Raw genomic sequence first — 22,778 nt, 5'->3', positions numbered from 1 at the left:
AGATATTCATGGTGTCTTTTAACGTAGTCTTCTGCCTTTTTTTGTAATTCAGTCTCAACAGAGTTGGGTTCATTTTCTGGTAAGAATACTTTGTGCTGTGTACTTAGATTGCATGAGGGAGGCACATAGTATCTGATAATTCCTCTTTTAGTAAAGTTAAGATTGATCAATAGATTTAGATCCATTGAATATAAAGTTTCATATCAGCCTGTCACCTAATGGTTTTAGCATCCAATGATAATCATTGCAGATGGTGATTTAAAAAATTCTGTCATCTACATTTATTATCTGGAGGTCTGTAGAGAAGAACTTCCCTTCATCAGTTATTTGGTTAATTTGAGGTATAGCTCATACTGGAGAAATAGGTTAAGTGCTTGTTTCTTTTCCCTTTTTTTTTAAAAAAAAATCAATTTTTAGAGTAATGAGTTAGTGCCTAGCAACTGTCAAAGGGAACTAATGATTTTTTTTTTTTTTTTAGTAGCATTAAGAACTCATGGACTTTTATATATTGACTTTAGTCCATTGCAATCACTATACCTTTTGATGCTTAAATTGTTATCATTTTTGGTCAGTGTATCCCCCTTCATCTCGGCTTTTTAGTTCTTTTAACACAGCCCAAACTTTGCTTTCTGACACCAGTTGCCCCAGTTTAATTTACTCATCCTTTTGCAGAACTATAATCAGTTACTTCTCTGAAGAGCCATGGTTTCTTTATAGGAGACAGTGTTTGGATGCCACAGATCTAGAAACTGGAGTGTTCATTGCTATTACTGCTAGGTCTTGTCAGTGGACAAAAACTAGGAAAAAATACTGTTTAGAAAGAGTAATTTATCATGAATTCATATTGATATTTCCAAGTCAAATTTGGCATTATAGCATTTTTACTTTGATATTCATGCTTGTGTTTCTTTTACTCTGAAAATCTTGGTTTCTAATATTAACATAATTATTTTTTGTTATGTTTTACTTGTTATGTTTTACTTATGCTTTCCTTATATCTCTATATTTATATTTGTCTTACAAAATTGTAGTACCAATGTATTGGTACTAACAACAAGCAGTTTATTTTTTTGTAGTTCTTTTTGAGTTTTTTATTCTTAGTAGCATTTGCCACATACTAAGAGCTTAGTTGCCAGTTGTTCGGAGTCCTTTTTTCAATCCTCCTAACAAGCCTCTGAGGTAGGGCTTTGATCAAATGTTTGGGATCAGAATAGACTATAGTCAGTTTCTAAAGTTTGACTTATAAATTCATAAACCCTAATAAGAATTATCAAAATTGATTATGAATTTCATCAAAGGCCAAAATATGATAAACTTAAAAAAGATGAGGTGAAGATGTGAAGCATATTTTGGTTTATCCTTGACATTGCAAAAAAAGTCTGTAAGGTTTTTTTTTTTTAAATATTTTTAGCATACTTTAAAAAAATGGTACAAATAAAAGGACTAAGGGACCAAGGTAAAACTATATATACTGTGTCCCATTAAGCTCTTATTACTAAAGCTAACTTTATTAGGTTGTAAGAACAGCTCTATTGGTCATTTAATTTTGAAGAAACTTACTGGTTTAAAATGTTGACATTGATCTCTGATTAACAATATTCTATTTAGTACATTTGTTATCGCGTTTCTCAATAAAATGACTTGCTGTATTTTAGCTTTCTAAAGAAATTGACAGATTGGTGATACTATTGCACATTTATGAACAGTATACCTAAGAAAATAAGAATTGCATTAGTTTATTTGTTGGGCTGTGTCGTCGGTAATAGGGTTCCTATAACATAATCACCAATGGAAGTATTGAGGATGATGTTCAAATGAAATGTGTAGTTATTGAACCTTTTCAGGAAATTGGTATATCTCCACAGTTTCCTAGTAATAACTAGGCATATAGGGGAGTTCAGTATATATTTAATATGTGAGCATTTACCTGTGTTTTAACAGAACTCTGATGTGGGTAGGTTTTTGGTTTTTTTTTTATTCCTCTTTAGGGCTTAGTCACTAAGTAGCTAAGGCCTTAAAATAGGAAATGGTAAAGTTAGAATTTAAAACCTTTGTAAAGCTTGTGCTCTTTCTACCATGTGTCTTGCCTCTTCACAAAGAATGCTTTGCTCCTCTGACTTAGACCTTTTTCTTGTTGTGGTTCTGGAATAGGAGTAACTTGTCTGATTCAAGGTAGAAGATAGAGTTTACAAATGTCATAAACCTAGGATTAAAATACATCTTTAAGTTTATTAGAGCACGCATGAGCTGGGGGAGGAGAAGACAGAGAGAGAGACAGGAGGGAGAGAATTCCGAGCAGGCTCTGCGGTGTCAGCCTGGAGCCCTATGCGGGGCTCGAACTCAGGAACCAAGAGATCATGACCTGAGCCGAAATCAAGAGTTGGACGCTTAACCAACTGAGCCACCAGGTGCCCCCCAAATACATTTTTATTATCATCCGAACTTATTTTTACCTTCAATGTATGTGGATAGCAGTATTTAATATTTCTGGATTTAAAAAAAACTTCAAAAGAATTACTGAAGCTGTTTAATATATATGTATAAGAACTACACTGACTTGTTTTTGTAATAACAGGATAATCTTAATAGTAAAAATTTATTTTTATGGACCATCAGGCAACTTACAGATAATGTTAGGTATTTAGTTCATTAAAAAAGCAGCATACTTCTTGTCTAATTAAATCCAAAATGACATTTTGGGCTTTACAAACCTGCTTTCAAAGTTTTGTTGTTATTGTTTTTGCTTGTTTCTATCCTAAAGCAGATTTAGAACTGTGTTAATTTCAGTTGATAGTCCTGATTTTGAAATACTGTTTTTGAAATACTGTTGTGTAAAATCTATTCTTTCTGGTATTGTCTCAATTTAATAGTATTCTATCCTTGTTTAAAAAAGTGTAAGAACTTTATATATGAATAAAACTTAACACCTTTTATTAGGGTTGTAGAAACATGATTTTTATACTTGTTCTCATCTGGTTTTATTATTTATTATATCTGACTTCTTTTTTAATTTATTTTTTTATGATCTCTTGATAATCCAGACCACATGTACATCTGTAATTTGCAAGATACATATATTTTCACTTTCCAAATGAGATATTTGTCTAGGTCAGCACCTCTGAAGTAATTGATAATATTCAGCCCTAGCAATTCTAATGATGTTAGTATTGCTTGCAAAAAAAAATCTTAGTTTTTTTGAGGGTACATAAACCATCTTGAAGATATCATGGGTGGGCCTAGCAGGGAAAGGAACTGTGATCTAGCCAGATAGATGAAAAAAACACTTAACCTGGTCTGGGAATAATACAGAATGTTAAGTCAGTGAAAGAAAGTAGCAGGTGAATATTTACTGTAATAAAGGAATTTTGTTTGTAAGGGTGTGATTCAATTCGAGCTTTTCTTAAAGGTACATGTTTCTATCAAAACTTCTGTCCACAGGAATAGAAAAATGGTGAAGCCTTGTTTTTTGTTTTTTTCTTTTAACTCTTATCTCTGATAAGCATAGTAGTCTAGGAAAAAATTTGATGTTTCAATGGTATAATAATTGATATTTTCACATAACATTCTGTGCAGTCCTTCAACTTTTTCAGGTTTCTTTATAGGAGACTGGGAGTGATTCAGCTGGAATTTCTATGAAAGTAATGGACACTTTGGTTAGCCACAAAGGAAATTTTGAAATTGTTTTGTAATCAGGTACTAACAATTCACTGCCTAGCATTCCACAGCAGATTCAAGTTTTTTTCTTTTACGCAGGAAGTTGCTTTAAAGAAGAAACAGGAGTTGTGTCCACCACCTCCTCCTCCCCAGTTCTACTCAAGCCTTATTGAAGACATAGGAATTCTTGGTTGGGACAAGTAGGTCTATTTTAAAATACTTCAGAAGGTTTTTTTTTTGTTTTTTTTTTTTCACATTTCAGTCAATGTATTTGCAGTTTTAGCAATTTATACCCTTTTTAGTCAAAGTATTTGATTATAATTAGGGCAACCGATCATTACTGTGGCTATGAATTAAAGGGATATCATGTTTAACAAGCTGATCTACAAGGTAAAATACTAGATATGATTTGGAAAAAAAATAACATTTTTATATACAAAATAAGATGTTACCATATTTTTATTGAATATAAATGTGTTACTGTTTTAGTTTTGTTGAGGCATAATTGACAAAGAAGATTATAATATTTTTAATGTGTACAATATGATCATTTTGATTTTTATGCATATTGTGGAAGAATTCCTATAAACTCGTTAACATCTCCATCACCGCACATATTTGCTTTTTTTCCTGATATTTTTTGGGCCATTGTTCTTGTGGCTGTTATGGAAGAGAGACTCTTAGGAACTTCTCACTGCCATTGTCCCTGACATCACTCAATATATTTACTGCCATTTTCACTGATAGCTTGCTGTATGTTTTCTGTTTGTCTCACCCATTTTGTGTTTTTCTCTCCCATCTGCTTTCATCTGCCTTTATTTGAAATAATCAAGAATTTTATTAGTTTTTATTCTATTAAATTGTTATACATTCTTTTACTGTTCTTCTAGAATTACCTTAGAAATTACAACATACATATAGCAAAATATACATTGTTACTGTTACCAATTTTCTTATAAATCTCCTTAATGTGTTTTCTCATTTCTTTACATGTTGTATTATTGTTATCATACATTTTAATTCTGTATTTAAAATTGGCAAGCTTTTAAAAAAATTTTTTTTTTGAGGGAGTGTGTGCATGAGCTGGGGAGGAATAGATGGGGGGGTGGTGGTAGGGGGAGGAAGGAAGGGAAAGACTTTTAAGCAGGCTCTACTCCCAGCGCGGAGCCTAATGTGGGGCTCTAACTCACAATTGTGAGATCATGACTTGAACTAAAATCAAGAGTCAGATGCTTAACTGACTGAGCCACCCAAGCGTCCCCCCCCACCCCCCAAGTTGGCAAGCTTTGTGATTCTATTTTAAGTCAGTATACATATATTTGTGTGTATATATGTGTCCCAGAAACAATGATTTCTCCCAGTGTTCTTCACTCTTTTCTGCATTTCTGTCCTTCTGTCTGGAATCTTTTTCTTCCTGACACAAGACTTTTTTTAATATTTTTTTTGAGATATAATTGACATATAATACTAGTTTCAAGTAGACAACATAGTGATTTGATAGATGTATATATCATGAAATGATCACAACAATAAGGCTAGCCAACATCCACCATCACACATACTTACACAATTTTTTTCTTGTGAGGAGAGCTTTCAAGACTTACTTTCGGGGCACCTGGGTGGCTCAGTCAGTTGAGCGTCTCTTAATTTTGTCTTAGGTCATGATCTTAGGGTTCATGAGATGGGGTCCCATGCTATTAGTGTGGAGCTTGCCTGGGATTCTCTCTCTCCTCCCTCTGCCCCTACCCCGCTCATGTTCACTCTCTCTCTTTCTCTTTCTCAAAATAAAATAAACATTAAAAAAAATTTAGTCTCTTAGCAACTTCCAAATATATAATACAGTATTAATTATAGTCACTGTGCTTTACATTACATAACTGGAAGTTTGTATCATTTTACCACCTTCACTCATTTCACCTTTGCCTCTGGCAACCACCAGTGCATTCTTTGTATTTGAGTTCTGTTTTTTTCTTTTCTTTTGCTTTTTCTTTTTTTAAAGATTCCATGTACAAGTGAGATCATGTAGTATTTCTTTCCTCTGTCTGACTTGTTTTACTTAGCATAATGCCCTGAAGGTCCATCTGTGGTGTCACAATAGCAGGATGTCCTTTTTTGTGGCCGAATAGTATTTCATTGTATATTTGGTGTATATAATTATACCAAATTTTCTTTCTCCATTCATGATGTTAGCGGATACTTAGGTTGTTTCCATGTCATGGCTATGGTAAATATTGCTGCAGTGAACTTGGGGATGCAGCTATCTCTTCAACATTGTGATTTTGTTTTCTTTGGATGTATACCCAGAAATGGAATTGCTGGACCATATGGCAGTTCTATTTTTAATTTTAGAATGTGTACAGATTTATAATTGCTGTATCTTCCTGTGGATTTTCGTTTTTATCATTAAATGTTTCTTTTAGTCTCTGGTAATACTTATTCCCTTAATGTCTACTTTGTTAGATATTAATATAAGATTTCAGTGCTTTATTAAAATTCTTTTTCCCTATTTACTTACATAGTTGTTTAAAAAAACTACTAACTCTCATAATCTAGATCCACCAGAGTTTGTTTTTAATTTTTTTTTTCTTATAGTTTTCAGTCATATAGTTAGTCCTGGGTCTTGGCATTCCTAGTACTTTTTTTTTTTTTTTTCCTTCTCTTTTTTCCAAATTGTCTGTCGGCTTTCTTCCTTTCTAGAGCAGTTTAGGTTCACAGCAAAACTGAGAAGAAGGTACAGGGATTCTTCTTGTACTTTTTGCCTCTGTGTATGTGTAGACTGCCCTGTTATTCCCCACACCAAGGTGCTACATTTGTGATAATGGATCAGCTTCTATCCACACATTGTCACCCCAAAACCATACTTTACATTGGGGTTTACTCTTAGGCATGTACATCTTATGGTTTTGGACAAATGTTTAATGACCTGTATTTCCTCTGTGCTCACGTATCCATCCCTGCCTTCTTATCCCCTAACCTCTAGCAGCCACTGATCTTTTTTACTGTCTCCACAGCTTTGGATTTTCCAGAATGCCTACAGTTGGAATCCTACAGTATGTAGCCTTTTCAGATTGGCTTCTTTTAGTTAGTAATATGTGTTTAAATTTCTTCTTAGTCTTTTCATGGCCTGTTAGTTCATTTGTTTTTACCACTGAATATAATTCCATTGTCTGGATATACCAATTTTATTGATCCATTAAGTTAGTAAAGGACATCTTGGTTGCATCCAAGTTTTGGCATTACTAATAAAGCTGCTATAGACATCTGTATGTAGGTTTTCATGGTTTTTTTTTCCTTTTTTCATCTACATTGGTAAATACCTGGACCTGCTTTTTTTTCTTAAGTTTTTATTTAAATTCCAGTTAACATACAGTAGTATGTTAGTTATGTTAGTATGTTAATTAGTTTCAGGTGTACAATATAATGATTCAGTACTTCCATACACCATGGGGTGCTTATCACAATCAGTGCACTCCTTAATCCCACCCACCTCCCCTCTGGTAACCATCAGTTTGTTCTCTGTAGTTAAGAGCCTGTTTCTTGATTTGCTTCTTTTTTTTATTTTTAATGTTTTTGCTCATTTTTTTAATTCCACATGAGTGAAATCATATGGAATTGGTCTTTCTCTGATTCTTCTATTTCACTTAGCTAATACTGTCTAGTTCCATCCATGTCATTGCAAATGGTAAGATTTTATTCTTTTTTATGGCTGGATAATATTCCATTGTATATATACCACATCTTCCTTAACCATTCATCAGTCAGTAGACACTTGGGCTGTTTCCATAATTTGGCTATTGATGACAATGGTGCTATAAACATTGGGGTGCATGTATCCCTTTGAATCAGTATTTTTGTATCCTTTGGGTAAATACCTAGTAGTGTAATTGCTGGGTGTAGGGTAGTTCTATTTTTAACTTTTTGAGGAACCTCCATACTGTTTTCCAGAGTGACTTCACTAGTTTGTCTTCCCACCAACAATGTAAGAGGGCTCCCCTTTCTCCCCCTTCCTCCCCAATACCTGTTGTTTCTTGTGTTGTTCATTGTAGTCATTTTGACAGGGGTGAGGCGGTATGCCATTGTGGTTTTGATTTGTATTTTTCCCTGATGACGAGTCATGTTGAGAATCTTTTCATGTGGGCCCAATACTTTTTTTTTTTTTTTTAACAATAAAGAGTAAAGGGTTTTTCTTTATTTTCACAATAGAATGGCTTGAATACTCTAACAACAACAAAAATGTAAAACCTGAAATTTCCTGGTCTCTACTCGATAAGATGACTACTTTTTCTTAAAAAAAAAAAAACCAAAAACCAAAAACAAAAACTGGTAAAAGGGGAGAAGTGAAGAAATGAACTTAGTTTGCACATATTTTAGTTAATGCACCTTTTCTCACTGACTGTTGCTGGCTGTTCTTCAGTATTTGCCCTTGTTCATTCAGGCTAAGTGCTATGCCTGATAATCTTTTGCTGAGTGTTAGAAGTTGTGTATAAAAAAGTTGAGAGGCTCTAGATGAGGATATTTTCTTTGACGAAGTGTTTACTTTTTCATTTGCTAAGAAATAGAGTAGGGGCAGGTTACTGTAATCCTGCTAGAGACTGAACTGGTTCAGGTTAGGTTATATAGTCTTTGTAAGATTCACTGTAGTACGTACTGTTCCCCTCTCTCTCCTAAGCTATAAGTCTTCAGAACTTTCCAGCGGGAGCTAGGTGTGTTCATTGGAATTTCTCCCTTGGTAGATCCTAAACTCGTGTGTGTGTGTGTGTGTGTGTGTGTGTGTGTGTTTTCACTCATTTTTGAAAGACAGAATCCAAAGTAGGCTCCAGGCTCTAGGCACAGAGCCCAATGCAGAACTTGGACCCATGAACCACGAGATCATGATCTGAGCCGAAGTCGGATGCTTAACCGACTGAATCACCCTGGCACCCTTTATATGTGTCTTTTCACAAGTCCAGTTTACCTCCCAGTTGGAGTCAGGGGTCTGCTTTTGACAATGCTTCATCTACCTCTTGTTTGTTTTGCTTTTAGGGGTAGCCATACAAGAGTTCCCACTGAGAGCCTGGGGATATTCACTGGGGCTTTTTCCCACTAGTGGGAAATGTTAATTAATTTTTTCTTATATTATGAGAGATCTAATTATTCTCCTTTGGTTTTCATTGGCTTTCTGCTTATTTTTTTTCTTTTATCCTCTTATCCCTTGCAGTTTAAGGATTTATCAAAAGTTTTGATGGAAAAATGGCCTGAATATTAGGATAAGATCTCTGGCCCTACCATTCACTAAATTCTGGCCCTTTATGTCTGTTATTTTTATTTCTCTAACCTTAAGAGATGGCCAGAAATGCTGCTAGGTGGTTTTGTTGTTTTATGTTTTGGTGCCACTTAATGGCAGCTATCTGTGCCCTTCACCCAAATCCTACTTCTCTTGCCCTGTGCCCAGAGTTGGCAAATTAGCCGAGGGAAAAATGGCTGCAGTATTGGCTTACCTCTCCGTTGTTTCTCTTACTTCAGGACGTTGGTTCTTCAAGTTTTGTTGCCTTCAAACTTACTTTCCCCTTGCATCAGGCTGGTCTAAGTAGTTCTCAGTGGGAGTGTAGTTCTGTGGCAAGCTACTCCATTTTCGCCAGAAATGGATGCTACGTGTAACTTTAAATGTACTGTTGGTGGTTTTAGTGGGGACTGGCTAATGTTTATTCATATGATTAGGCATGATTTGATAAGGTGCCATTCATGAATAAGATTTGAGAAAAGCTAGAACTTTTAAATAAAATTTAGCATAACGATGGAGGGGAGAGACAGAAGACAAGTAATGAATTGAGATGAACTAATAGTAATTTGGCTGAAATCATGGAGGTTTGTCTGGAGGCATTGACACCATGGACCTGATCATTCTTTGGATTTAAGGTGATGGAGAAAAATCATGTTGACTTATTTAAAGATGCTTAAATGTTAAGATCTTAGGTGTTTAGAGGATAGTTAGGAATGTAGGAAGGACTTGGGAAGGGAAACCCTTTTTTAAGTGGATGTGACCTGTTTGGAGGAACTCCAGTAATAAGTAGTTCAAGAATTGAGAATGCAAATATGAGATTTTTGAATCATTCTTCCCCCCCCCCCCCCCCCCCCCACCTAACTATTGAATGCCTATAATGTAAGGCAGTGGAGATCTATAGGCAAGACTTGGGATTCCTCAAGGAACTTAAATCTAGTGGGAGAGTCAGCATTTAAGTAGATGATCACAGTAGTACTTAATTATAGCTGTGACAAGTACTACAGAATATAATTGTAAGATTTCTTGAACGCCATTAGCAACAAAGGTATATGAGAAATAGTGCAAGTATTAAAATATTTTATGGAATAAATATCTTTTAGGGACAAATAGAAAGTATTTACTTTTACTTTGCGTTATATACATTTTTCTGATGTGGGAGAAAAAGAAATGTCTATCTTAGATAACAGAGGATGCCAAAAAGAAGGTTATGAATACCTCTATGATAGCACTGCTTACAACATGAATGCTTGTCTCCCCCTGGAACTAAGATTATTATATACAGGAACTTCCACTTTCGAAGTTTCTGTCATATGCTACTTACTGCTAACCATTTTACATAATTCTTAGTTAATTCTCAGAATAAATTTCAAGATACATATTTTTATGCTGAACTTTATATATAAAATGAGCGTATGTAGCCAAGACTGGCTGCATAACAGTCCTCAGGCGTTCTGTGTGAACGATGCTGCCTGGAATTGTGCTGTGGGGGAGCTCTGAGATGGAGCCTTTATTGAAGTTACCTCAAGTACTTGGAGAGATAGTTTTTATTAGTTTCATCCTCAGTGTGTGACTATCTCATCATGGATAAAATTGGCCATATGCAAAATTAACCCATCCTGAGAGAGAGTTTTGAAATCTGTTGCTTAGATTTGTGAAAGATCAAAGTTTAATTATAGTGACTAGTGTGCATGATTGAATTAGAATATAGCTCCTGTTTCTGAATCATTTGTTTCATAGTCTTTACAAATGAGGAATGCGTTAGCAGAAGAGAAGTTGTTTGCATGGATTGTCCGAAGCCAAAGAAGATGTTGTCAGTATTTATTCACTCTCTGGAATAAGAAAATCTATCGATATTATTTTGTGATTTGATTCTTAAATTAGGTCTGGTATAGTTGGCACACTGATAGTTCTGAGGGTCCTGAAACCCAATATTAACACCAAGAGTTGAATTGGGCTGTTCACATACTAGAATTGCTACCTTTTGAGATCCTGGCTGGCCAGGTGGCCAGCTTCTTAATGTAAAATATCCCTTAAAATGACGCAGATAGTGATTTGTACAACTAATTGATTTGAATGGATTGTCAGAATCTTAATGATTCCCAGACCATGTCAGTATGTCTATATTTTCCCTACACTCTAAATAATAATCGTATAGAGTTTTTGGGGTAATGGTAAAATCTGATAATAAAAAACAAATATTTTTTTAAGGTAATGAAGACCTTGCTGTGTTTTTAAATTAGATATTTGACATACCTAGTCAGTTCTGTTGGATCAGACATTATAAAAAAAAATAGGAAAAATAAATAAATACTTAGAATATGATTGAAATCTTTTTTTTCTATATTCACATACCTTTTTTATAGAAATGACATTGAGAATTAGTAACTGACCTTAAGTTTGATTGCTATTGTTATAATTTCTGAATTTGTTTCAACTTCTATAACTACTCACTAAAAACATCTAGGAGTCCAAAGGGTAAAAAGATGATAAGGCAGCTATGGGTGATTTTAGGTGTTACACAGTTTGCAAAGGTGAGTGATGCAGAAGGAGGTTTTGATGGGTTTCTATTCACTTCTGCTTGTGTTGTTTTGTAGAATGGCTCATGAAAATGATAAGAATTAAGTAGAGTCCTTGGGGTTTAGCAAGATTTTCTGTTTGTTATTAAGAATGTCCTGACTGAATACTTTTCATTATAAGTGGGTTGACATAAATTAGGATTTTTATCCTTTTATCCTGGCCTCTTTCAGTCTCAGAAGTGTCTCAATTTGGAAGAAATGCACATCTTAGTGATAAAATACCTTATGTTTGTTTTAGTAATCACATGGCCCAGGTAATTCAGAGATTAGATAGTTCCAACTGGGGGAAGTGAGATCTGATGGTTGTTTTTTGTCAACTAGAGTGAGTAGAATTCCAACTATTTAGCCTTTTAAATTTGTCTTGTAAAAGAGCTGAGTTTTATTAAATTTATTGTGCTGTTAAAAGATTGTAGACATATATTAAGTTGGATTTTTAATGAAGTACCTTATTTTGGGAATGGACTTAATCCATTGATGGCGATATTTTCTATAATTCTCAGTACATTTCAAAGAACTGTATACCTTATTGGGAGAAATGGAGATACTTGTCTAGTTATTGGAATTCATTTTGTCTTAACAAGAGCTTTAATTCTGGCTTATCAGCTGTGTGAACTTGGGCAAGTAATGTAACTTCTTTGAGCCACATTTTCATAGTTTTTCAAATGAAACTAATACTTAATAAGGATTGAAAAGAAACACATGTCATTCGATTTCAAATAATGCCTTGTGTAAAGTAGGTATAAAGTTGTTGAGCCACCAGTTCACTTAAAAGTGTCAGACTACATAGGAGTTTTACAGCTCTTAATAAGTATTATGATTTAATTACAACCAGTAATGATAATTTCCATTGCATAATGCATAAGAACATAGATGTTAATAAGTATGATTTTCATTCTTAATTACCTATATATTAGAGTGCTTTTTCCTCGTATATATTCAAATCACTGAATAACTGGAAATTATCTAATAGTGAAAAAATTGCATTTTTCTAAATTGGTAAGAAGTTTATAGTATATATTACAATTTAAACAATATGCATTCAGTTGTTTAAAACTTGCATATGAATCAATAAATATGAACCAGTCTGATAGCAGCATCTCCATGGTCATATAATACATACATGCATAGAAGTTTAAAACTTTCACATTCCTGGGGCACTTGGGTGGCTTAGTGGATTAAGCATCTGACTCTTGATTTCGGCTCCACATTGGGTTCCTCGCTGACAGCACGGAGCCTGCTCGAGATTCTCTCTCTCCCCTCTCTCTTTGCTTCCCCCCTGCTATGCATGCATGCTTGCTCTCTCGCTCTCTCTCTCAAACTTAAAAAAAACCCTTTCATATTCCTTAAAAAAAAAGGTTATTTGGGAAGCAAAAATTTACACGAAGAGGAACAGTGTGACAGTTGTGAGAAAGGTGAAATCCTTTAGGGCTGCAGATGATCTAGGAAGGTTCTTAGAGGAGGTGGATATTGGGATAAGCTTGGAAGGAATATAGAGAGCCTTACAAGGGAGGCAGTGGTAGAAACAAGTTTGTACTGCTGGAAATGTGCCGTTCATCTTTGGACTTTGGAGATCAGTTGTTGACTTAAGAGGATTAATATCAGGGCCAGACTGAAAGGTCTTGACTATTAGCCTAAGGATTGTTTATATGCAAGTGATGGGGACTCCTTGACTGTTTTTGAGCAAGAGGTTGATACAATTTAAAAAGTACTTAGGGAGATTAATTTAGCCATGGGAGGACAGGGTAGATTGATGTATACAGAAGATACAAGAAAAAAACACCAATTAGGGAGGTTTTTTGAAGTAGTTAATGCTTAAACTTGAGGGTGGTGGTAAACATGAAATTGATGCTTTATTAAAATATGAAGGTCTGTAACCTGCCTTTTGATGTGATTGCTGCATAAATGCAACTATTTTATATTATTTTAATTTTGTTTATTTGAGAGCAAGACAGGGAGAGTGTGACGGAGAGAGAGGGGCAGAGGCAGAGAGAGAGAAAATACCAAGCAGGCTCCACGCTCAGCATGGAGCCTGACACAGGGCTGGATCCCACAACCCTAGGGTCATGACCTGAGCTGAAATCAAGAGTCAGACACTCAGCCTCAACCTGTTGAGCCACTCAGGCACCCATGCATCTTAGATGTTTAAAGAAAAACTGTAACTTAAGCTGTTGGTCAAACTAAGGATAGTGTTACAAAGCAATTTTCTTCTGTTTTTCTCTATTGATAACATTCAGCTATTAATGTGAATAGCAAAAACCTCTGGTAAGCTTAAGAATTAGTGTCCTTTTCAAATGTTTAAAAAATTTAACTGTCAAGTTTAGTGCCATTTTATTGTAAGCAGTAACTTGTAAAGAAATGTAGCAAATGATAAATACAAAGTAAAGTGCCAAAAATAGAGTTTTTTCTTTAGGTTTTATATTTGTATGTTTACACTTGCTTAGTCAATTTTGGATTATGCCTAGCTAAGTAAGAACACCTAAATATAAATAAGTAATAACTTCTAAATATAAATTTGAAATGTGATTTTATAACTTTTCAAAAATGTGAGCTTTTCAAAAGTGATGACTTTCCTGTTTATTATTTATATGAATTTATGTTACTTGAATGAGTGAAAACTACTACAGTTATTCCATATTGTCTAAATTGAGATACCCAACTTTACAATAAAGCAGAACATTTGAAATAGGCTTTTTTTTTAGAAAAATTGATTTTAATATTATTTGTTAACAGTTTATTACTTGTTTCCCCTCCCTTAATATCTCTTCCATACACCAAACAATAAGATACTATTCTTATTGTGGATAGAAATATATTCTGTTGGTAAGGGTACAAGCTAAGGTGCCATTAACAAAGAGAATGCCAAATTCTCAATTTTCAAACAAGATAGAATTTTATTCATCTCTCATTTAACAGTTGAGAGGTAGGCAAGGTGGTCAGGAGGGAGTTCATGGCTCTGTTTGGTCCATAAGGTCATCCAGGAACTCAAGTTTCTTTTATTTGTTTCTCAACCATCCACCCTGGGTGCATTTTTTTGTTTGTTTTTAAGTTTATTGATTGATTGTGTGTGTGTGTGTGTGTGTGTGTGTGTGTGTGTGTGTGTGTGAAAGAGAGAGAGAGAGAGAGAGAGAATGAATCCCAGGTGGGCTTTGTGCCATTAGCACAGAGCCCAACGTGGGGCTTGAACCCTTGAACCATGAGATCATGACCTGAGTCAAAATCAAGAGTCCCATGCCACCCAGGCGCCCCACCCTGGCTGCATTGTTAAGTACAGTAGTTATTAGCCATATGTGGCTATTGATATTTATATTTAAATTACATTAAAAATTCAGTTTTAATGTATTTTAAGTTCTTCACAGCTACATGTGGCTGTTGCTGCTGTTTTGGACAGTGCGGGTATAGACTACTTCCATCCTAGCAGAGGTTCTGTTGGTCAGAGCTGCTCTAAGAGGGTTGTTCTTGTCTGCATGGTCTTTGCTGGCTTATGTTGGCTTAAGTTCTGGTGTACAGGTAGGGAGAATGAGAGGAGTAGGGGGAGGGGAAGGCGTGGTTTTGTTACAAATAATTCAAGAGATGCACAAATCACTGCTTACAGTTCATCGGCCAGATTTAGTGACATGCTGACATCCAAGTGCAGCTGGAAGGACTGCTAGCTGTCGGATGTACCCTGCCAAAATTTGGTTTAGCAAATTTGTACCCAAGATGTTAATAATTTAGAATAAGGTTTCTTTCTGTCCCTTATACAAAGTAGACAGGCATCAGCACGGGTAATGCTTAATTTTAAATGACTATGCCGAGATTAACCTGCAATTACAAACATTGTTTTGATACTTTATTTGAATTACTTCTTAAATTTTTTTTTTCAACATTTATTTATTTTTGGGACAGAGAGAGACAGAGCATGAACGGGGGAGGGGCAGAGAGAGAGGGAGACACAGAATCGGAAACAGGCTCCAGGCTCTGAGCCATCAGCCCGGAGCCCGACGCGGGGCTCGAACTCACGGACCGCGAGATCGTGACCTGGCTGAAGTCGGACGCCCAACTGACTGCGCCACCCAGGCGCCCCATTGAATTACTTCTTAAAGTTCAACAGAATTAACGTTATGATCATTTTGACAGCAAGGCCATATCTAATGTAGTTCCTCTGTCTTAAACTTTGTGAGAAGATAATTTTTTGTGTAATTGAATAAAGACCAGAACTTTTATTTCTATCTTATTTTATAGATGTTCAGTAACTTTTAATATTTTGATGCTGAGCAGCAGTGTGAAAAGTACTGGTTAATGATTTAGTCTTTCTTTTTCTCTCCCCACCCCTCTTGTTCTCTCTGTGTCTATATATTTATCTTGATTGTAAACTGCTTAGGGCTTATGATAAGGAGCAGCAGTCTTTTTTTTTTTTTTTCCTCCACACCATTTTTGTATCCCTGCTCTTAGTCTTTAAGATAGACACTGAAACGTTCACGTTCACAACTTCCATATTTCTAAATAATGTGCCTTATTCAATATAACTTGATTTATCAGTTTTGGAAATTACATACCGATTATTATAGTAGAAAAGGATTTGGCTCTCATACTACCTTTTCTCTCCCTTCCTCACTCTTCTTTTATTCCTCTGTTAGCTTTAATATTTCTTAAATTTCTTTCATGTCCCTTCAATTAAAGATGGTATCTCTTACTCTCAAATTAGCAATTACAAATTTTAGTGTCCCTGATCTTCCTTCCTCATATCTTTTCCTTCTATCTCTCAAGTTTTGTCCTCTCTTCCTTTTAAATTGCCGTGGTCAAATATATTTACATTAGTTTCTATAACTATAATTAAGTTTCTTAGTTTTGTCTGTTGCTGGATTCTAAAAATCATAATTAGTAAGCAGCTAAATTTTTAATGACTACATAAATGCTTTTCACTGAAAACTAATGGTGGAGCAATTACAGTTTTTGTCATAGCTTTATTGTTTATAACTTCACTTAAAATTCCCTCATTCCTTTTTGGTTTCTTGCATTTTTAAAAAATTTTTCTTAATTTCATCTTGTATTTAAGTCATACTTTCTATTCTCCGTATTATACAAACTTCCCTTTTTTTTGCCCACTGTCTACCCTCTGGAGCCTTCTTTTCTTCCTGTTCTAATCTGTTTTGTCACCCAGTGCTTTTCTAACCACTATTCATTTTTGTAATAGCTGTTGGAAATTTGTTTTGTTAATGTTTGTTCCTTCTTGTTCTTTTTGTTAACTGTTTACTTGTAACTTTTTAAAATTCCTTGGTTCTGTTTTGATTAGAGAGAATATGAATGCATGTCTCAACGTCTTGAATCTGAAGTGTCAGCGTTTTTAGAGTCAGAGCCTTAGAGTCGTCTTGATGAAACACGTGACGAAGTCTCATGTTCTAAACTGTCGGGGGTAGGGGATTGGGGAGATGTTTACAGATATATAACCATTATTTTCTTTTACTTACAAGTCATTAATATTTTAATGTAAATAGTTTTTTTCTAGAATAATTTTGCTTTCATTTATTTTCTAGGACCCTAGACTTTGCATAGTTTAGGATACATATTTCTTCTGTTGATAAAGACTGTTTTGTTTTACTTCTTATTCTATTTTTGAGGATCCAGATCTTTAGACTTAGATCTATTTTTCATTACAAGCAGTGTTCCACAACTATTGCCCAGCATTTCTTGAAATTGACCCATTTTACCATTACATCTGGCTAGTGACTATGGCATATAGTGATGTTAAAAGAAATGTTTCCTAGGTGAGGAGGCTAATGTTAGTTTTGAACTCTAATGGGTCTCACCATCAGTCTGGGTGATAAGTTGTGCAATACTCTTAGACTACTTTTTATCTTTACAAGAGAATAGTATTGTAAAAATGTCAAAAAATATCCACATGCCCAGTTCACTAGTAAATATACTGCTAAATTTGAACCTTTTTGGCAGTAGCTTATACTACTCAAGGGACCATATTTTTACAGAATGATGTATTTCAAAGGGTATTGGTTTCCGTTGTAGAAAATTCATGCATTTAGAGCAACTTAAAGCCAGAAACAATTGTGCTTGTGCTATGGGTTTAAAATATTAGTCATCTTGAATGCATGTCCAGGTTAAATGTCAGAAGCTATATATTGCACAAAAAGAAAATTTATTGTTACCAGATTGGACTGTACCTGTGCTTATATAACCTTTTCCTTAGAGCATCAATTGAGTATATGAACCAATATCAGCCAGATTTTTGTACACTAACATTATTGATAATAAAGGAGAAGTTCATTGAAGAGAAAAACAAATAAAGGAAGCACAAAAGTCTCATACTGTATGAAACTACAGAAATGGATCAAAGAGTTTGACAGGAAGTTTAATGTGTACATAAGTAGAAGCTGACAGCAACATGCTGTGTGTGCCAAAGGTTCCAGTGATGGAAAACCGAAACATAGTGCTCACTGACCACAGCATGAGCCTTGACACACATTGTAAATAATCCAGAGATCTATGACTGCATTAAGCACCAGGCTGGTGTATTAACGGCAGTAAATCTATAGCTGCATAAAGGGCTGGCATGCAGAAATTCCTTGGATTAATTTTTGTAATGGATTAATAGGAATACAGCAGATATTTTCATTTTGAATTCTACCATCCTTTACCTCCCCCTCCCCCCCCCAACTTTGCCCTCCCTAGCATGATCATTTTTTATTTCCTTCTACTCACCAGACTTGTATTTGTGGATACTTGTCTCAGTACCATCAAGTTAAAAGCTGAAGATGCTTCTGGTAGAAAACATTTAATTACTCTCAAGTTGAAGGCAAAGGTATGTGCTTCATTAAACTGTTATGGTTAGGAAATACTTTGTGAAATGAACTCTGAATGTTTTCAATGTAAAGAGGTGCTAGTTGCTTCCAAAAAATATATATATATTTGGTACTTTAAGTAATTTATTTTGGAAAGCTCCTAAAACTTACCCAAGTTTCCAAAAGCATAGACATAATTTCATGTCACTGTTCAGTGCAAATTGGATCAAAATATAGGCTTCATAATAAATACTACGGATAAGTCTCCACGTGCCATTTGTAATGCTGTACAAAGAAAAAACTTGAGTTTCCACTGTCCCAAGTAAAGTTTCACTGAAGTCTCTTGTCTTCAGCTCTATGAATTACATTTGTAGTTCTTATTTCTGAACATCACTCGGACTCTGAAAACACATCCACATGCATTGCTTTTTATTGCTTGCTTGTTTTGTCTGAAATTTTACTCCTGTATTTTAAGAATTTGCAAAGGTTATGCCTTCATTTGTAGACTCTTCACAGGTTGGTGATCTGTGATTACTTACTAACTTTATTGGCACAAAACATAGCTGTTTCATCCTTATTTTTTAGTTCTAGATTTTGAACTTTGAGAAATAAGTAGAATAAGCAAGTTCAGCATATTAATCGTTTACTTGGTAATCACTAGGGAAACATTAGAATTTGGGAAAACTAGGACATCTAACTTTTTTTGTTTCTAGGAATCATCAATCAACTCTATTTCAGAAGATTGTAGTGATGAAAAGATCAATTGTGTTTGTCCTTTTTAAAAATGTGTCTGGCATTTAAGCTTTCCATGAGAGAAAATATATAAAGCTGTACTGGGTGACACAGAAAAGTTGGTATCTTATAATGCCTCTTTATCAGACAAGTTGAGAAATGACTTTCTCTTTTTCCTCACACACATAAAATTATTCAGGTATAATTTTAAGATTCGTGACTGTTAAGTGTTGAAAAAATTAGTGGGATAGAAATCTTGTTTGTAAAAGAAGATATTATGGATAGTTTTGTTAAGGTGAACATTTTTAATTTTCTTTTTAAAGGTGTGCTTGCTTTCTTTTTCTTTCTTTCTTTCTTTCTTTCTTTCTTTCTTTCTTTCTTTCTCTTTCTCTCTTTCTCTCTCTCTTTCTTTCTCTTTCTCTCTTTCTCTCTCTCTTTATTTCTTTTTTAGATCAGGGAGAAATCTTATTTTATTCTACCACCAAAGGTCACATACCACTAGTGGCAAGGGTTCTGTCATTTACTTCAAAGTTTTATTTGTTTATACTTTGTACATTGATAAAAGTTCCTTTGCCACTGTGAAGACCAAAATGAAAAATTTTAAATGCATCTCATCCTTATTCTGGGTGCTGGTGGGGTAATGTTTTTTTAATAGCCTGATTTTTATAAAAAATAATTTTTTTTTTTTTACTAAGGAGACGATGCTTTACGTCAGCTCTGCCTGTAACTACAAGATTTTGTTATTAACTCTAATGACATTATTAGTAGTATTGAGAGTGAGGATGTAGCCACTAGTATGTTCCATCCTGTTTGCTTTTTATTATATCTTTTTTTGGGTAGATAAGGTGACACTTAATATAATTTCTGTGAAGAATGTTTTCAAGTGTCGATATTTGCAGCATTGATAGCTGTGAAGCATTGTTATGGATGTCCTGGCAAGAGAGACTAGAAAGCTTTATTTAAATTAAGGAAGGAATTAAGAAAAAAACTATATCAAAAAAACCAAAAAAAGCCAAGGTGGAAATGAATGAATCTTATGTTGGTATGATTTCATTTGAGTCCTTAATTGTCCATTTAGTTCAGTTTTCATAGACCAAAGATGTATTTTAGATGTGGTAATTATTATTTCTTCTTCTTCTTCTTCTTCTTCTTCTTCTTCTTCTTCTTTTTAGGAGTATTTGGGATTTTCAGTTAAAAACTGATAACTGAAGCTATACGTTGAGAGTATATAAGGCAAATATCATAGCTCAAACTAAATTTTAAAGAGTCAAGCTGATTAAAAAAAAAAAGTAAACCATAAAGCACGCTTATCTTTGCAAATATACAAACCTTTATTTCTTATATCTGATACTTTTTGATATACAGTAAAAGAACACATTTATTTTTTTGCTTAAATACATATTCTTCCAATTCTGCCATTCCCCCTCACTGTCTCCAACCCTCAAAGAAAATATTAATTTTAAATAATCACTCTATTAAGTACATAAATCAAAAAAGGGAAACAGTTGAATTTTGTCACTTTTCTAGGTGTATTTCTATGCAGTATTTACAATACCTGGTGGACCAGAGCTTCCTCGGCTTTGGCCAAGGGCAGAACTACTTGAAAACCAAATCACATGTTTCAGAGGCTGGGCACTCTGTCTCTGATGGCTGTTTCTGTAATTTGCTACAGTTTGTATGTATTTACTTGGCGGTAACCTTGCTGCTTAGATGGTCCAATCACAGAACATTTGGGTTAAAATTTTCCTTAGAACAATATGCTACAGAGTCTAAAAAATACCATATATGATAAAAATATTTACTTAATATGCTATGATAATTCTTTTATAGTTACTGATTTGATTGAATTGTTTCAAGTGAGATTTGAAAAACTGTTAATAAAAATGATTGACCACTTATTTTTTAATTAATGCCCCTTTATGTGGAGCTTTTGTTGTCATTTAGACTGCTAAAGAAAAACTTGGCAATTAGTCTCTGGTTTTATATATACCTATCTATACAGCTTCCTATCAAAAACTATCTGAATTTTGATAAAGCTGTTTCACAATATTGCATTAATCATCTGTGTTGTAGTTAGTGCTACCACACAAATGATTCTGAAATATCTAGGATCCTACTTCATAATTCATGTTAAGTCTTCCAGAAGTATGTCAGTTTGCTTTTTAGGTTCTATAAAAAATTATGTATAGTTTCTTATATAAACAAAATCGATGTTGAACATGAATATAACATACAGTATATTTGCATTTAACTTCTACAATAAAGTCACCTACAGATAGATCAATCTAATTTATTGTATTTGTATGTCTGCATAATTATACATAAAAATATATTTGAAAGATGTTCTTATCTCAAATTCTAAAATTCTGTGGAGACTCATTTATGGATATGGGATCATATCAAATTTATTCTAACCTCTTTTTTAACTATCTGTAGGTCTCTTTCTGTATCTGTCTGTATATACTTATTTACTGAGTCCTATTTGGATTAGGATCATATTTTCTTTTAAAATAATGTTGCTGTATGTACTAAATGACTTCCACATTAACAGCTATTTTCCTTTGTTCATCTGCTCTCAATACAGTAAACATTTCATTAACTTTGTACTCTTCCCTAGATTGATGATTTAAGTTAAAGAGTTGATATTGTTCATTGTCGGCATGAGTAGGAGATAAAAAGCAGCGATTTAAATTGAACTAGATACTCCATTTTTGGCCCATGGAGGTTTCAAGTGTGCATTATTATTTTTACAGAATCTTAACATGTTAGAGGGAAGAGATGTTATAAGACTTTTAGTTGTGTCTCATCAATTTTACATATCAAACAGCCAGGGAGGTTAAAGGACTTGTCCAAGATCATACAAGTTAGCAGAACTAGAAATCAGAAAGTTAAGGTCTCTGCCTGCACTTACTTTGAGATAATCACAGGACTTGTAAAAATGGCATACAGATCGTTTTTGTAGTGATTATAACAGTTATAATCTGAAGTACTTAGAATCTGATATTTAGAATTGTACTAGAGCTCCCTCAGTCTCAGCCTGACCTTCTTCTTTTTTCCTTTTCTCCAAATTAAATCATTATTATATTTTTATATGATTTCCTGTATACTTTCCTTTGTGTTACCAGTTCTGTGTAGTCAGGTACCATCAGAATATGTTGATAAGCTTCTTTTTAGCAAACCACATATTATAACTAAATGTTAATTCTTTTCAAAACATTGACTTCGGATGGGCTGGCGTGTGCTAAATACTGTAGTGCTAATTCTTGGAACCCATTTGCTTATTCAGCGAAGTAGTGAAAAAAGTGAAAGTCTAAAACTTCTTTTAAACATTTTCTCAAATGAGAGACAGAGGTTTTCCCCAAACTCATTTTCTCTTAGTAAGTTTTGCTTTTTAATGAAAAAAGAAATGAGTATTTTATAATTACATGTGACTTTCAAGAATCCAGAATTGGATTTTACAGAAATCATGTAGTACAATTCTATAATAATGAAATTGATTTTAGGAAAAATTGCCTTTGTCTTTCTTAACTTGGACATCTGATTTGTCCTTAATGACTGTCACTTTTTGTGTGAAGGTATTGAATTAATTTTCTCTTTATCAACCATGAAAAGGTTTTTCTTAAAGCTGTTACTTCTATTTTTCCTTAATAACCAGAAAGCATTTCATTGCTTCTTTTTATTCATGTTCTTGCTAGGAGTAATTGCTTTGTTGTGGAAAATACTTCTTTTAATTGATAGCTTACATTTTTTGTACATTTCATGATTCTTTTAACAGATACAGCA

The 22,778-nt window shown here is 34.1% G+C and overlaps 1 protein-coding gene across 3 annotated transcripts in view; it reads left to right on the top strand.

Moving 5' to 3' along the window:
- Nucleotides 1-22,778, top strand: part of FANCL (FA complementation group L) — an 85,196-nt gene that overhangs the window by 17,777 nt on the left and 44,641 nt on the right. For all 3 annotated transcript variants that reach the window (XM_047851861.1, XM_047851860.1, XM_047851859.1), the window contains 2 exons: nucleotides 3,754-3,854; nucleotides 18,187-18,283. In XM_047851861.1, coding sequence (XP_047707817.1) covers nucleotides 3,754-3,854; nucleotides 18,187-18,283 — 198 coding nt within the window. The remainder of the gene's footprint in view (nucleotides 1-3,753; nucleotides 3,855-18,186; nucleotides 18,284-22,778) is intronic.

This window comes from Prionailurus viverrinus, chromosome A3 (assembly GCF_022837055.1).
Source record: "Prionailurus viverrinus isolate Anna chromosome A3, UM_Priviv_1.0, whole genome shotgun sequence".
NCBI lineage: Eukaryota > Metazoa > Chordata > Mammalia > Carnivora > Felidae > Prionailurus > Prionailurus viverrinus.
The sequence above is the reverse complement of the archived record's forward strand: the minus strand, read 5'-3'. Positions and strand labels throughout refer to the sequence as shown.